This window comes from Hemitrygon akajei, chromosome 21 (genome assembly GCF_048418815.1).
Source record: "Hemitrygon akajei chromosome 21, sHemAka1.3, whole genome shotgun sequence".
In the NCBI taxonomy this organism is placed as follows: Eukaryota; Metazoa; Chordata; class Chondrichthyes; order Myliobatiformes; family Dasyatidae; genus Hemitrygon; species Hemitrygon akajei.
Window position 1 is genome coordinate 69,086,971 of NC_133144.1, and position 15,870 is coordinate 69,102,840.

General features: G+C 41.4%; 1 protein-coding gene across 1 annotated transcript; it reads right to left on the reverse strand.

The window, feature by feature from the left end:
- Positions 1-1,346: 1,346 nt before the first annotated feature.
- Positions 1,347-15,865, reverse strand: znf511 (zinc finger protein 511). The gene is made up of 6 exons (XM_073025699.1): positions 15,710-15,865; positions 13,873-13,943; positions 13,576-13,777; positions 6,558-6,682; positions 5,215-5,418; positions 1,347-2,867 (listed from the first exon to the last, which is right to left on the reverse strand). Exons 1-6 carry the CDS (start codon positions 15,791-15,793, stop codon positions 2,798-2,800), a joined length of 756 nt encoding a protein of 251 aa, XP_072881800.1. The 5' UTR covers positions 15,794-15,865; the 3' UTR covers positions 1,347-2,797.
- Between the last annotated feature and the right edge of the window lie 5 nt (positions 15,866-15,870).

A 15,870-nucleotide genomic window follows, 5' to 3' on the forward strand; every position in this document is an offset into this window, starting at 1 on the left:
TTTTGATTTTGTCTGCCTTTTACATTGCAACTCATGCTGTTGACTGTAATTTTACCCTGTCATCAGCCTCTCCTTGCTAGAAGTCTCACTGGCTGTTTGTGAACCAACTACCTTATCCTCAGCACTATCACTCCAGTTCCCCACAAGGATTTTGGTCCCCTTCGGGTTTAGGTGTAACCTGTTGCTTTTGTACAGGTCATATCTTCCCCAGAGGAGTTCTCAATAATGCACAAATCTGAACCCCTGCCCCCTACACCTCAGCATACATTCTCCTGTCAAATCATCCTATTCTTACCCTTACTGGCACATGGCATGGGCAGTAACCCAGCAATCACAACTACACAGGAGGTCCTGTTTTTCATCTTTCTACCTAGTTCTCTAAAGTCTCTTTTCAGAACCTCCTTACTTTTTCTACCCATGTCTTGGTGCCAATATGTACCAAGACCTTCCCCCTTTAGATTGCAATGGACCCGATCTGCAACATCCCTGACCCTAGCACCTGGGAAGCAACATTCTCTCCTCATCTTGAAATCACACACATTTCAGATTATGGAATCTCCTATCAACACTGCTGACCTCCTCACCTCTCTGCTCTTCTGAACCACAGCACCAGCCTCAGTGAAATAATCCCAGTCACTGTGGCTCCTCCTGGTAAGATAAAACCCTCAACAATATCTAAAGTGGTATACTTATTTAGGGGAATGGCCACTTTGTCCTTCTCTGATTACCAGGGATTAAAGCTTAGAGAAAGGACCACAAATGTTCAGGAAGGCTGATCACAGAAAAAATCTTTAAACAACTGACTGGACCATCTTTATGGGTGCATATTCTGTCACAAAGCCATTGTCTTCAATATATTGTGTGTTAGGGTCATTGTAAAAGGATAGTGGGCAGAGTTTAAAAAAACACTTTAAAGAATTTGAGGAAATACACAGTATAAAAATAATTATGTTTCATGGAGTGACTCTGTTTTACTCTGATCTTGGAAAGAGTCTCATTTTATGTGGCTAACTTTTCCATGAGAAAATTCTTTTGAGGTTATTTCCACTTTGCCACTAGTGTAGATAAAAGTTTGTTTTATAATGTAATCAGTTAAGTATAAAGTTGTTGAAGAATAACTGTGGTAGCTTGTGAGCCCCTCAACTTTCCCCAAAGGTGCAACACTTCTGTCTAGAATAAAGGAGGGTTTGGAATCAGGGCAAAGTATAAACGAACTGTTCTTGTACTACACATTCAATAAGCACCTGGAGCAGTTGACCATAAAAGATAATGTTAAAATTATCTCCAGACTTGCATAATTATAGAAAAATACCATAAAGATGAAGTGCTACATTTCAAACATTAGATTAGATTAGATTATGAGGACACTCAGTCCTCGTTTATTGTCATTTAGTAATGCATGCATTAAGAAATGATACAATGTTTCTCCAGCATGATATCACAAAAACACAAGACAGACCAGGACTAACTTACAAAAACCACATAATTATAACATATAGTTACAATAGTGCAAAGCAATGCCGTAATTTGATAAGGGCAGACCATGGACATGGTAAAAAAAAAAGTCTCAACGTCCTCAATAGCCCATCATCTCACGTAGATGGTAGAAGGAAGAAAAATTCTCCCTGCCATGAACCTCCAGCACCGCAAAGCTTCCTGATGCAGCCTCTGGAAGCATCTGACCCTCGGCCGCCAAGCAACAGGCAAAGCCAAGGATTTGGGGCCTTCCTCTCCAGAGATTTTTCGATTGCACAGTAGCAGAAAGACAAAGACCTCTGCCAGTTAGCAAATCTTTGTGCTTCTGCACAATCAGAAGCAAAATGTCATCATCCTGCTGAAAATGGTATCAAATTTTTCCGTTGTGTATTGTACTCTAAACTTGTGCACTTCAACTAAAAATGAGAAATCCTGTAGATGCTGGAATTCCAAAGCAACACAAACAAAATGCTGGAGGAGCTTCGCAGGTCAGACAGCATCCATGAAAAAGAGTAAACAGTCAACATTTCAGGATGAGATCCTTCTTCAGGGCTGGAAAGGAAGGGGGGGGGGGGGGAAAAACTCCAGAATAAAAAAGGTGCCGGGGGGAGAGGTCATGTCATCAGGTTGGAAGCTACCCAGATGGAATATAAAGTGTTGCTCCTCCACCCTGAGAGTAGCCTCATTGTGGCACATGAGGAGGCCATGAACTGCCAAGGGAATTGAATTAAGACACTCGGCCACCAGGAAATTCCCCTTTTGGCGGATGGAGCAGAGGTGCGCGATAAAGCTGTCACTCAACTTGCACCGGGTCTGACCCATGTAGAAGAGGTCCCATCAGGAAGCACTGGATGTAATAAATTACCCCAAAAGATTTGCAGGTGAAGTGTTTAGGGTGCTGAATAGCAGTAAAGGAGAAGGTAAATGGGCAACCATCCCAAAATTACTGGCTTGAATAAATTCCATCTTATTAATACTGAATGAGCTAAAATTAGTTTCCACAAGCACTGACAGTGTAAATACCTGTGCATGCCATCGTATCCAGAATTCAGTGAAATGTCCTTGGAAATGAAAGGCCTCTAATGGAAGTATATCAAAATAGAATGGATTTATTTCCCAATGACATTTTAAATGGTTTGTTTTATGAACAAAAAAAAAGTGATGGAATTCATTGGCTGATAATTTCTGAAAACACATAAAGTCTCCTGGAGGCCAAAATGATACCATTTGACTAACAGGGATCATTCCAAATTCATATCTTGACGTCTTTATTACAGAACTGAGTTCTGCAGTTTTGTGAATATTCGATTCACAACTCGTATTACTTCTTTTTCCTCGGGTTCTTAAAGCCACGGATTGATCCATGTCCAAAACAAATTGTAGCAGGCACCCTGTAAGAAAACGCAGAAGAGTAATGAGGCAGAGATGAGACACATCAAGCTTCACCTCAAGTCTTTGCTGGGTTGGCAATCACAATCAAAGCAGTGGTGATGAGTGGCCTTGTGTAAAATATGGAGCCAGGGTCAGCAAAAAGGAACCAACACTTTAGACTAGGGCTTCCCAACCTGTGGTCTATGGACCCTCTGCTTAATGGCATTGGTCCATGGCATAACAATGGTTGGGAACCCCTGCTTTAGACTGAGCTATAATTCTTCCCAAAGATGTGAATTTTTGGAATTTTCCTACGAGAGCAGTTAAAGGTAAGTCACTGACATGGACATAGATTTTTAAACTACAAAGGAACTAAGGGTTTACAGGAATCACACAAGAAGGTGGAGTTGACGAATAGCTGAGCATTTCCAGGAACCACATGACCGATTACTTGCTCTCATACAACAGCGGTTGCATATTTTGGATGAGGCGTTATATTCAAACGTTTCTGCCCTCTTTAGTGGACACACAGTTCTGAAGCTGAGTAGGGATGTTATCTCCAGCATTGTGGGCAATATTATCCATAATTAACATCACTAAGGAAGGCTGTTCACCATCTCTACTTGTTGGTAGGTTGTTATTACTTGCAAATTGGTTGTGTTTCATACACTACAGGATGACCTAGCTTCAAAAAGCACTGCAGTGGTTCCAAAGTCCTAAATCAAGAAGCCTGCTACAGTTTCTTAAAATTTTCATGCAGCTCAAAGGTGGAAAAATTGGTTGTATAGAAATTTAAAAAGTCAGTTACAGCATTTTGAATTTTCCTTACATGAAATGTAATGCACAGTAAACTAATTCTTCACCTGAGAACAGGGAACTTACAGTATGTCAAAGTCACACAAGCAGTTTCACTTGCAATGAAAGAGCCTGGCTTACAATTAGAAATGGATGAAATTTCAGAAGCAAATGGAAGATGAATCCTCTTGAATTATTTTTAGTGTATCTGCCATTACAGTAGGGAAATTACTAAAGGACACTGCTTTATACCACCAGTCCTAAATGGAAGAAAATTATTCAAAACATCATCTTATTTTCATTCTTACATATCACATGCACGTAGAAATGACATCTAAACACGTGTTAATATAACCATATAACAATTACAGCATGGAAACAGGCCATCTCGGCCCTTCTAGTCCATGCCGAACGCTTACTCCCACCTAGTCCCACCTACCTGCACTCAGCCCATAACCCTCCATTCCTTTTCTATCCATATACCGATCCAATTTTTTTTTAAATGACAAAATTGAACTTGCCTCTACCTCTTCTACTGGAAGCTCATTCCACACAGCTACCACTCTCTGAGTAAAGAAGTTCCCCCTCATGTTACCCCTAAATTTTTGCCCCTTAACTCTCAACTTATGTCCTCTTGTTTGAATCTCCCCTACTCTCAATGGAAAAAGCCTATCCACATCAACTCTATCTATCCCCCTCATAATTTTAAATACCTCTATCAAGTCCCCCATCAACCTTCTACGCTCCAAAGAATACAGACCTAACTTGTTCAACCTTACTCTGTAACTTGGGTGCTGAAACCCAGGTAACATTCTAGTAAATCTCCTCTGTACTCTCTCTATTTTGTTGACATCTTTCCTATAATTCGGTGACCAGAACTGTACACAATACTCCAAATTTGGCCTCACCAATGCCTTGTACAATTTTAATGTTTACCTTTCAGATTGGCATTTTACACTATTTTGAGTTCTGTTTCATGACAGCTTCCAATTGTTCCCACCCACTAATATGTTAGCATTGTTAGATTTTTCATTATTAATTTTTTTAAAGGTATTATGAAATGGTATATTCAATTATGAAAAAATGAGAAAATGAAATAAATGGGTTAATTTTATAAAGGGTTCAGAAATGAAGGGACCTTAGATTGCAGGGCATTTATAAAACATTAAAAAAATACAGGCAACCAGGGAACCTCTGATTCAAAAACAGAATACTTGAAACCTGATAAGTTTTAGGCATTCTATTTTATTTCACATTTTAAATTTACATATTTTTTTTAAGTTCTGTATCCTGGCAACTTCTACCTGTCCCCATCCACCTGTATTGATTAGTATCATCAGATCTTTCATTATCAAACTATTTGATAATGATGCAAGTAACACATTTCACTGTATGCTTCCAGGTACATGCAACAAATAAGACTCATCTAATGTAGAATATTTGTAATTTAACATTATAATTACAAGCAACATTTGTCAAGTTTCCTTGTAAAGAGATAAAATGAGGAAGCGTACAGTGAGTGCTCACAATGCTGCCATCATTCTTTGGCACCAAGTAAAAGGAGGACTGTACCTGCAAGAGATGGGAGGTCGTTGGCGCAGCATGGCAGTGCCAGATTTCTCCGGTCTAGGTGGACTCTCAGCCTCCATTGTTTCTCCTGGCTCTGGCTCCATGGACTCTACAGTCGCTTTGCAAAATGTATCATCTGCTTCTTTTTGGCATACAGTTGCTTCCACTTCCATATCATAAGGATTCCTTTCCTGATTCTTTGGATTGCTGTGCAAGGAGGAAGAACAGAACATTAGATGACATTTATATTTAAATGTTCTAAATTTTAGGATTAAAATTCTTGCAATTCCAGTAATTTAATCAGGTTTGAGTAAACAAAATTAACTCATAAAGCAGCAAAAAAAAACATTTCATGGTACATCACTGGAATGGTAATAAACTACACAGGATCGGAAAAAGTTGCAGAAAGTTGGAAACTCAGCCAGCTCCATCATGGGCACTCACCTCCCCAACAACCAAAACACCTTCAAAAGGTGATGCCTCAAAAAAAAAAGGCAGCATCCATCATTAAGGACCCCCATTACCCAGGACATGCCCTCTTCTCATTGCTACCATCAAAGTGGTGGTACGGGAGCCTGAAGACATACACAACGTTTCAGAACAGCTTCTTCCCCTCCACCACTGGATCTCTGAATGGATATTAAATCCATGAACACTTCCCCAATATTCATTTCCCTTTTCTTTTTAACCTACTTGCTTAATTAAAATTTATAGTTTTTAATACCAGGTATTGCAATGTACTGCTGCTGGAAAACAACAAATTTCACGATATACGCTGGTGTTATTAAACCTAATTTGGATTCATTGGATATGGGTTAGATTGCAGAAGTTTGGATAGATACTTGGATGAGAGGGGTAGGGAGGACTATGGTCCAGGTGCAGGTAGATGGGAGTAGGAAATACGACCAGGCTGGCACTGACTAGATGGGCCAAAGGGCCTGATTCTGTGCAATAGTGCCTTATGACTCTATAACAATGGGATCAATTGTATAGTTCCACCAAATTTCAGTGACAGACCCAATGGTTCAAAAACATCCTCTCTGCTGTATCAATCTAACATATTTAATTAAGTACCTGTGTACTGTTTCAAATTCCCAAGTACCCATTACACCAATATGGATATGGTCCAGGTGCAGGTCAGTGGGACTAGGCAGAGAAATGGTTCAGCACAGCCAAGTAGGGCCAAAAGGCCTGTTTCTGTGCTGTTATGTTCTGTGAAGAGTCATACCACAAGGTTATCAGGAAGTGATGGGTATTCCAAGGTGACTTTTGAGGAGCATGACCCTAGTGGTTATATTATCTCATCTCAAGAGTCTCATACAAAACGTAGCAGGAAGTTTCCTCACCATTTAAGTTTCTTTGGTTTGTCAAATCTAAAGTCAGATGGATAACCATGAACTTTGATCAAATGGTTTTTGCGGTCACTGGAGGTCTTGAATTTCTCTGTACAGCTCTCTATCAAACACTGATACTAAAAGACAAAAAAAAGTGTTTGGGTTGTGAAATTTTGGATACTGACAATAATGAGACTAGACAGAAATACTCTTGAAACAAAGCAGGCAGCGTGGTGATAAATACCATCTGACGACAACTGGGAAGTGCTTGTTCATCTTCACAGGGCTCCCAAACCTTATAAAACCATGAAAAGATCTGGCAGGGAGGATGATTTTTATGAGAAACATCAAAGTTTTCATCAATCTTTATGAACATGCAATATTTGGATTGTACTGGGTTAGTACAAGAATAGGTGCTAATGATAAATTTTAAAGGCTTGAGGGCATCTATCCCAACCAATGTGACAATCACATTGGAAAACATGCCTATATCAAAGTTTCAGGTGGTTTTCCAGTAGGCTATAAACTATAACCATCAACAGACACGTTCCATACATCCCAACAGGCAAAGTCAGTGAGCATCCTCTATAGATTGTAAGTTAGTTCCTTCCTTCTATATCGATTGATTGTTCCTAAATGACTCCAAATTTTAAAAAATGTTCCAAGATATTGAAGGAGCTGCTCAATCTCTGCTCCTGGCTACAGTGCATGAATCTATTTTCATTCCCACAAGACACACACAGCCTTCTGTTCTATAGGTGACTATAAGTACAATCTCGAAGGGTGGGAAAGATACACAGCTGTGGGTGCTTGATTCCCCAATGTCTGCATGACCATATGGTTTCATAAGCTTTAACATGCATTTATTCAAGTCAAGTTTATTGTCATTTATCTATACAAGACCATAAGATAGAAGAGCAGAATTAGGCCATTTAGCCCATTGAATGTGCTCCACTTGTCAGCCACAGTTGTACTATTTTGCCATTTGAGCATTTCTTCCGATCCTATGCCACATTTTTCTACTGATTTGATGCCATTCTTTACCAGCAAAGCTATGCACCCCTCTGCCTACCTTTGTATCCCTCCGATATAATGTGTAACCTTATTCATTCCAACAAAATCATACCTGACAATCTGTAATGGTGCAATAAGATCATCCACCTTATTTTTTATACTCCATGATTGTGATACAACACTTTGAGTACTGTATCTGCTACCCTTTCTGATCCTGCAAATCTAATGCACTGATACTTATCCTGTTGGCTGCAATTTTGTCCTATCATCTGCCTGCCCTTCCTGACAGTCTAACCGCACACTATCTTTGCTTTTTTACCATCCATCCTAACCAGTGGACCTTTACTCCAGTTCCCACCCCCAGCTAAATCATGGATATAACAAAGAGGTGCTAGAAAGTCTGTGAACCCTTTAGAATTTTCTCTATTCCTGCATAAATGACCTAAATAGCAATCAGATCGTCACACAAGTCTCAAAACCAGATAGAGAACCTAATAAAATAAACATAATACATTATAGTTGTTCATTGAGAAAAATGATCCGTTATTACATGTATTTGTTGGAAAAAATATGCGAACTTCTAGGATTATCAACTCATTTAAAGGGAAAATTAGAGTCAGGTGTTTCAATCAATGGGATGACAATCAGGTGTGAGTGTGGGAGGCCCTGCCCATTTAAAGAACATAAACCTGGCTATTCACTATCAAAGTCTGATCTTCACCATACAGGTTTTTGGAAGTGTGCCATGCCTTGATAAAAGGATACAAAACCATTTTGAAAGTGTTTGGGTTTCACTAATTCACAGTCAGGCAGATGGTGTACAAATTAAGGAAATTCAACACGATTGTTATTCTCCCCACGAGTGGTCGACCAACAAAAATCACTCCAGGAGGTCATAAAGAATGCCTTTAAGGAGCTACGTGCCTCTCTTGTATTGGCTAATGCCAGTGTTCATGAGTCTACTAACAAGGTATACATGGCAGGATTGCAAGGAGAAAGCCACTAGTCTCCAAGAACACTGCTGCCCATTTGCTGAAGACCACGTGGTTAAGCCAGAAGGCTATTGGAAGAATATTCTGTGGACAGACGAGTCCAGAATCAAACTTTTTGGCTTAAATGAGAATCATTATGTTTGGCAAAAAGCAAACACTGCATCCCAGCACAAGAATCTCATCCCATCTGTGAAACATGGTGGTGGCAGTGTCATGGTTTGGGCCTGTTTTGCTGCCCCAGGACCAGGATGACTTGCCATTATTGATGGAATTATAAATTCTGAATTGTACAAGCAAATTCTACAGGAAAATATCAGGACATCAGTCTGTGAACTGATGCTCATGAGTAAGTGGGTCATGCAGCAAAATAACAACCCTGAAAACACAAGTCAGTCTACCAAAAAATGGTTAAAGCAGGAGAAATTTTACATTTTGGAAGGGCTGAGTCCAGGTCCTGAACTTAATCCTATAGAAATGTTGTGGAAGAAACTAAAGCATGGAGTTCATGCAAGGAAGCCCTCAAACATCAGAGCTGAAGCAGTTTAGTAAGGAGGAATGGCCTAAAATTCCTCCAAGTTGATGAGCAGAACTGATCAATGATTAGCAGAAATGTTTAAATGAAGTTATTAATGTACAAGGGGGTCACACCAGTTACTGAAAGCAAAGGTTCACATACTTATCCCAACAAATTTGTGTAATATTGGATATTTTTCTCAATAAATAAATGAAAAGTAATGTTTTTTGTGTAATCTGTTTAATTGGATTCTCTTTATCTAGTTTTAATACTTATGTGAAGATCTGATCACATTTGAGTCATATCTATGGTTCCCCAAGGTTTTTATAGGTGGGGGTGGTAATGGGGACAAGCTCCCACTACTTATTAATGCTCCCAATGATGTGCGCCTCAAACAGCCTCTGACAACCAAGTCTAGCTCCTGGCCTTCATGTGTGGCTTAGCTATTAAGCCCAGCAGAACCGTTTCTACTGAATGGAGAAGGGGCAAAGGCAGGTTACTGGTGCCTTAAATCCAGTTGCTTCAGGCAGATGGGGCTCATCAGGCATGGCTGGCAGCTCATCTAGAAGTAAAACTCTGATCTGCTGCCTTGTGGCTATACTCGGTCACGGGAAAGGCTTCGGAAGTAAAATCAGAGGGAAAAAGCTGGAGCTGGAATCCCTATGGCAGTCCTACATTGAGTTCAATGCCGACTGGAACCAAACTGTATCAGTCTATGGCGTTCCTTTGGGTTCATCAGATGCGTGGAGAGGGGAGTTTGCTATATGAGCAACAGCTCGCTCTCCATATCATATTGCCCAGGCTTGTGTTTTAGACAGATAGGATGCAACATCCATGGTCAACTATGACCAACGGAGGCCTCAGTCAGTAATGCAGAAAGAGAAAATTCTAAGGAGATCACAAACTTTCTAGCACCACTGTACCTAACCATATAATGTATACAGAAACAAGACATTGCTCCGATGCAGGGTGTAATACACAACAGTATACATAACACACATTACAAACGATAACTAATGAAAGCAAGGATAAAATGTATAGATAAATCACACATAAATAACAAACTAAAGAGCATTAATATTAAATATTGCAAGGTACAGAAAAGGTTAACTTCAAATACAATGCAGCAGGGAGTTCAGAAGCCTAATGGCTTTGGGGAAGAAACCGTTCTTTTTATGCACTGGAGTCTCCTGCCTGATGGTAGAAAGTCAAAGAGGATGCTGGATGGATGGGAGTGATCCTTAATACCAAAGGCCCTGTGTACACAGTTCTCCTGATAAATGTTCCCAATGGATGGTAAGGAGACTTCTATGATCCTCTAAAAACACAAAATGCTGGCAGAACTCAGCAGGCCAGACAGCATCTATGGGAGGAGGTAGTGACGACGTTTTGGCCGTTCTGCCAGCATTTTGCGTTTTTATTTATTTCCAGCATCTGCAGATTCACTCGTGTTGTTCTATGATCCTCTCATGTGTTCTCAGTCCTTTGTAGGGACTTCTGGTCTGATGCTCAGCTGTTCCCCTACCAAATGGAGATGCAATTTGTCAGGATACTCTCAATGGTGCTCCTGTAAAACATAGTGAAGATGTAGGGGTGGGAGCCATGCTTGCCTTAATCGTCTTGGGAAATGGAGGCACAGGTGTGTCTTCTTGTTCAGGGAGGTGATATTAAGGGACCAGGTGAGGTCATCTATGATGTGAACTGCCAGGAACTTGGTGCAGTAAATTCTGTCTATGGAGGAGGAATGTATTCGCAGAGGGGAATAGTTGATCTGCACCTTCCTGAAGTCTGCAATGATTTCCATGTTCAGACTTGGGCTGCTTGCACCAACCACCTGCTCCACTTCCTCTCTATAGTCCGTCGTCATCGTTCTTGATGAGGCCAACTACTATTATCTCATCCACAGACTTGATGACACAGTTTGAGCTGAATCCTGCAACACAGTCATGCATCAGCAGTGTGAACAGCAGCAGGCTGAGCACACGGCCTTGGGGAGCGCCAGTGCTCAGCGCAATGGATGAGAGACATTGCTGCCCACACAGACTGACTGTAGCTTTACTGTTAAGTCCAGTATCCAGTTGCAGACAGAGGTGTTATGACTCAGAGAAGACAGTTTCCCCATCAGTTTCAGGGGTATGGTGTTAAATGCTGAACTGAAGTCTATAAACAGCATACGAGACCTCAAGTTCCAGGTGGAACAGGACAGAGTGGAGTGCAGAGTCTATTGCATTGTCATTAGACTGATTTGAGCAATAAGCAAACTGGAAAGGGTCCAACGTAGCCAGGAGAAAGGCTTTAATGTGCTCCATGACCAGCCGCTCAAAGCATTTCATAATGGTTGTCATTAATGGCACCAGACGATAGTCATTTCAGCAGGTTACCGTTGCTTTCTTTGGCACTAGAATGATAGATGCCACCTTGAAAACCGAAGGGACAATGAACTGTTCCAGAGAGATGCGGTAAGCCAAGGCTTCTGATTGCCTTCATCCAAATGTGTTTCATGACTGTAACATCTTCAGTACATTTCTCTACATAGCTGGTCACAGAATCACATATTCCTCATGCAGCAGCCTCCCTTAACATACTCCATTTTGTATTATCAAACCAGTCCTGCAGTGCAGAGATTGTACCTTCAGGCCAGGTTTTCACCACTTTTAGAACTGTTTACCCTGTTTGTATGCTGGAATTAACATTCCAGATAAGTGATCTGAGAATCCAACGTGGGTCAAAGGAATGCTTAATGTGCACTGGTATGTTAGTAGACCAGATCTAGTGTATTTTCATCTCTGGTAGCAAAATCAACATGCTAGTGGTATTTAGGCAGGACTGCTTTTAGGTTCGCTCGATTAAAATCTCCTGTGATATTGAAGATACCATCAGGGAGTTGATTTGAAAGTCAGTGATGGCGCTGTAGAGCTCACACAGTGCCTCATTAGGATTAGCAGTGGGGGCCACATAGACAGCTACCAATACAACTGTAATGAACTCTGTTAGTACATATAATGGTCTGCATTTCACAAAAACGAACTCAATCATTGGTGAACAGTGGGATGCCACTGCTAAAGCATGCGCACACCGTTTCTTATTTATGTAAATAGATACCACTGCTGCAGGTCTTCCCCGAGATCGCTGGATTCCTGTCAGCCTAAAACACGCTGAAACCCGTCAGCTGGATGGCTGCTCGTGGAATGAGTGCACAGATGTTTTTCCTTCACTGGTTCAGTCTCAGGTGCAGGCAGTCCAGTTTATTTTCAAGTGAACGCATGTTTGTCAGTAAGAACAAGGGGAGAGCCGGCCTGAAGGACTTTGAACTAAGTCATTCCTGGATTCCAGTGCATTTTCCCCTTTTTTGTTTCCTTGCATACCTCTTCCTATGGCATTGCTCAAAGAGATCTGTAGCAGTCAGTGGCATGCACAATAAGCCCAAGCAGGGAAGCTCCTCTGCAGTCCAACAGGTCATTAGCGAGGTGGAACTGCTACGCACAGTATATTTAATAGGCAGCAGCTTTTTCCAATCATAACAAAGATGTACAGGACATGAACAAACTATTACACCCGGAGACAGCGGTTGCTGCATCTGAACGTGCCACTATATTGGTTATAACATGTTTACAGCATGACTTAGAACACACATTTGCCTTAATTTACTCCAAATCTCTGTATGGTGTTGGAGCTGCATGGGAATGAGCTAGCAATTTTCCCTAAATCACACAAACATACACCAATCCATCATAAGCAGAGAGAAACTAAGGAACTTTACAGGTTCCGTTTCTAATACGTTTGTTCAGTGGATGTAGCCATTGCTGACATTTATTGTCCATCTACAACTCCCCAAATCAACTACAGTAGGGGGCCAGGGCATCTGAAGGCAAGGATAAAAAGCTCTGATGGGATTTATATACAGCTCTCAAACAGTGGCCAGGATATGGGATATAAATTTCAATGGGAAATAGAAAAGACTTGTAATATGGGCAATGTTATTATAGTCATGGGGAAATTTAGAGCAGAGATGAGGAGGAATGTCCTTAGCCAGAGGGTGGTGAATCTGTGGAATTCATTGTCGTAGATGGCTGTGGAGACCAAGTCATCGGGTATATTTAAAATGGATGTTGATAGGTTCTGTTTAGTCAGGGCATCAATTGCTACAGGGATAAGGCAAGAGAATGGCATTGAGAAGGATAATTAATTAGCCATGATGGAATGGTGGAGCAGGCTTGATGGGCTGAGAGGACCAATTCTGCTACGACATCTTATGATGTTATAAAGGCCAGAGCAGACAATCTTGGCATATGTCCTGTTGGCTAAAGGATAATGATGATGAAGATGGTTTCTAATGGCAATTCAGTGACTTTGGGCCAGCTTCTTTCATTTCTGATTCATTAATTACTTGAATTTAAACTGCCTAGTTGTTATGGTGAGATTTGAACACGTATCCCAGGATGTGAGTACAGTAACAGAGCCACTCATACCCAAACCCAACTCACTGCTTGCGTACCCCACCCCAACTTACCATGTTGTGTTTTGCTGCCAAAATTTGGAAGAGTGAATCGTGCCACTCCAAGATATGAACATCAAGCAGGTGGCTAGATGGAAAAGAACGCTTGCAGGAGCTGCAGACGTTGCGGTGCAAGGTGTTATAATGGTGTTCATAGCTTTCTAGAGTATCAAACAGTTGACTGCACCCTGTTATGTGGCAGCAAAATTCAGAGACCCTAAATTGAACAAACACAAGTTAGAGTTTTGGGAAATAAAGAGAGGGGAATTTCAAACACTTTTCATCCAGTATAGAAAAAGCTTTCATTCTCACTTGGGTCTTTCCATTTCTCCCACACTCGATGTGGCATTTTGCAGGTACAGATGTCGGAGAATATCACCATCCTAAAGCAAAATAAGAAAACAGGAAATTTGGTTTGCTAATTGCACATTAAAAAAAAATCAAGTCAAATGGTTCCGCAAAAATCTTTACCTTTCATTGATGAGACAGGCTTATCATGGAGAATGTCCAATGGCCAGATTTGTCTATATTGCCAGTAATTCTAAATAACAAGTAAATACTGGGCTCAGGAAGCCATTAGAGAACAAAACTGTGTAAGACTAGGATGCTCGTGTTTGATGCATCTGCAGTCTCCATCAAAACTGACTGCTCTACTTAAGTGTTTCTGATGAGACTAGCTACCAGCAGGCCTGTCTGCTGATAGTGTTCCTCAATGTCACAAAATTTATCTAATTGTCTTTAGAGGCAGCTCAGAAACAGGCCCTTCGGCCCAACTTGTCTTTGCCAGCCCAGTTACCTAACTGGGCCAGCCCCATCTGCCTGCATTTGGACTCTGCTCCTCTAAACTTGTATCCACAGTGAACTATCCAGGTGACATGAAAAGTAGGAAGAGCTCAGCTAGTCAAGCAGTATCTGTGGCAAGAGAAAACAGTCAACGTTTCAAGTCAATGACTCTTTCAGAACTCTCGACTTGGATGCTGCAGGTAATATTGATATTTATTGTCCACCTCTTGCTAAAAGATAATTTAAAATATCAGTTATTTCTGATGTTAATTGGTCTGAAAATCAAAATATCAATAGTCTATTAGACATCAGGGCTGACCTGCACATCTTGGTGGTTACCTGGAATGCACTATCAAGGGTGATGGAAGCCTATACGACAGAGGCATTTAAAACTCTTACACAGGCATGCAAGTATACAAGTGGGTGGAGGAATATAGAAATCATACAGATAGAAGGGAGGACTTTAATTAACAGTCATTAACTTAATTAGTTCAGCACATCATGGGTCAAAGGGCCTATTCCTGGGATTTATTAGTCTATGTTCTACTAATGGTCAGAATCAGATTTATTATCACTGGCATGTGACGTGAAATTTGTTAACTTAGCAACAGCAGTTCAATACAATACAAAATATAGAAGGAAAAAAGAAATAAGTAAATCCATTACAGTATATGTATATTGGATAGATTTTAAATCATGCAAAAACAGAAATAATATATATTAAAGAAGTGAGGTAGTGTCGATGGGTTCAAAGGCCATTTAGGAATCAGATGGCAAAGGGGAAGAAGCTGTTCCTGAATCGCAGAGTGTGTGCCTTCAGGCTTCAGTACTCACATTCACATCTCACCTGTCCTCATCTCTTTGAGCTTTTGTGCAACACCACCAGGTTCAGGAACCACATTCATCAGGTTTATCGAACCCAACTACACAACCTACCTCAGCAAAGGCATTGCAGAACACCTCTTGCACTAAGATGGGCTCATCTCTGTTTATGCTTTCTTCAGCAGTATAAAGCTTAGTTTTGCACTGTCATTCTTTACCCCACCAGTACTATTTATGTTTTGTGTGCAGTCTCTTCCTGTGCAATGTTATTACAGCAGTTTCCGTGAGATTTTTTCTTTGCCTTTTCGAGTCAATGAACTGCAGCTCCATTCACTCGGACACACTGGTGTTCTCTCCCTCCCCTGTCCTGTAACCCCCCCCCCCCCCCCCACCGTCTCTCCTCTCCCTCTCCACCCGTCTCCCCGAAGCTCTAAATTCTCTGCTCTCCACACAGACCCCAGGCCTGGATTGGGTGACGGCCGTCCGCCAGGAGCCAGTCCAGGGCTCAACACCAACCCTTTGGGCCGGAGCAGAAGAGACCCACCTCGAAAAACCGGTCATCGCGCGGCAAAAAGCCGGTCCTGGAGGCGAAGGTAAACGGAGAACCGCCATCGCCCACGCTCACCATCCACAGCCGGCCCGGCGCCCCAACAAACGGCCACTGACCAATCAGCGGTCAGGTGGGGCGCACGCTCAGGAAACCCC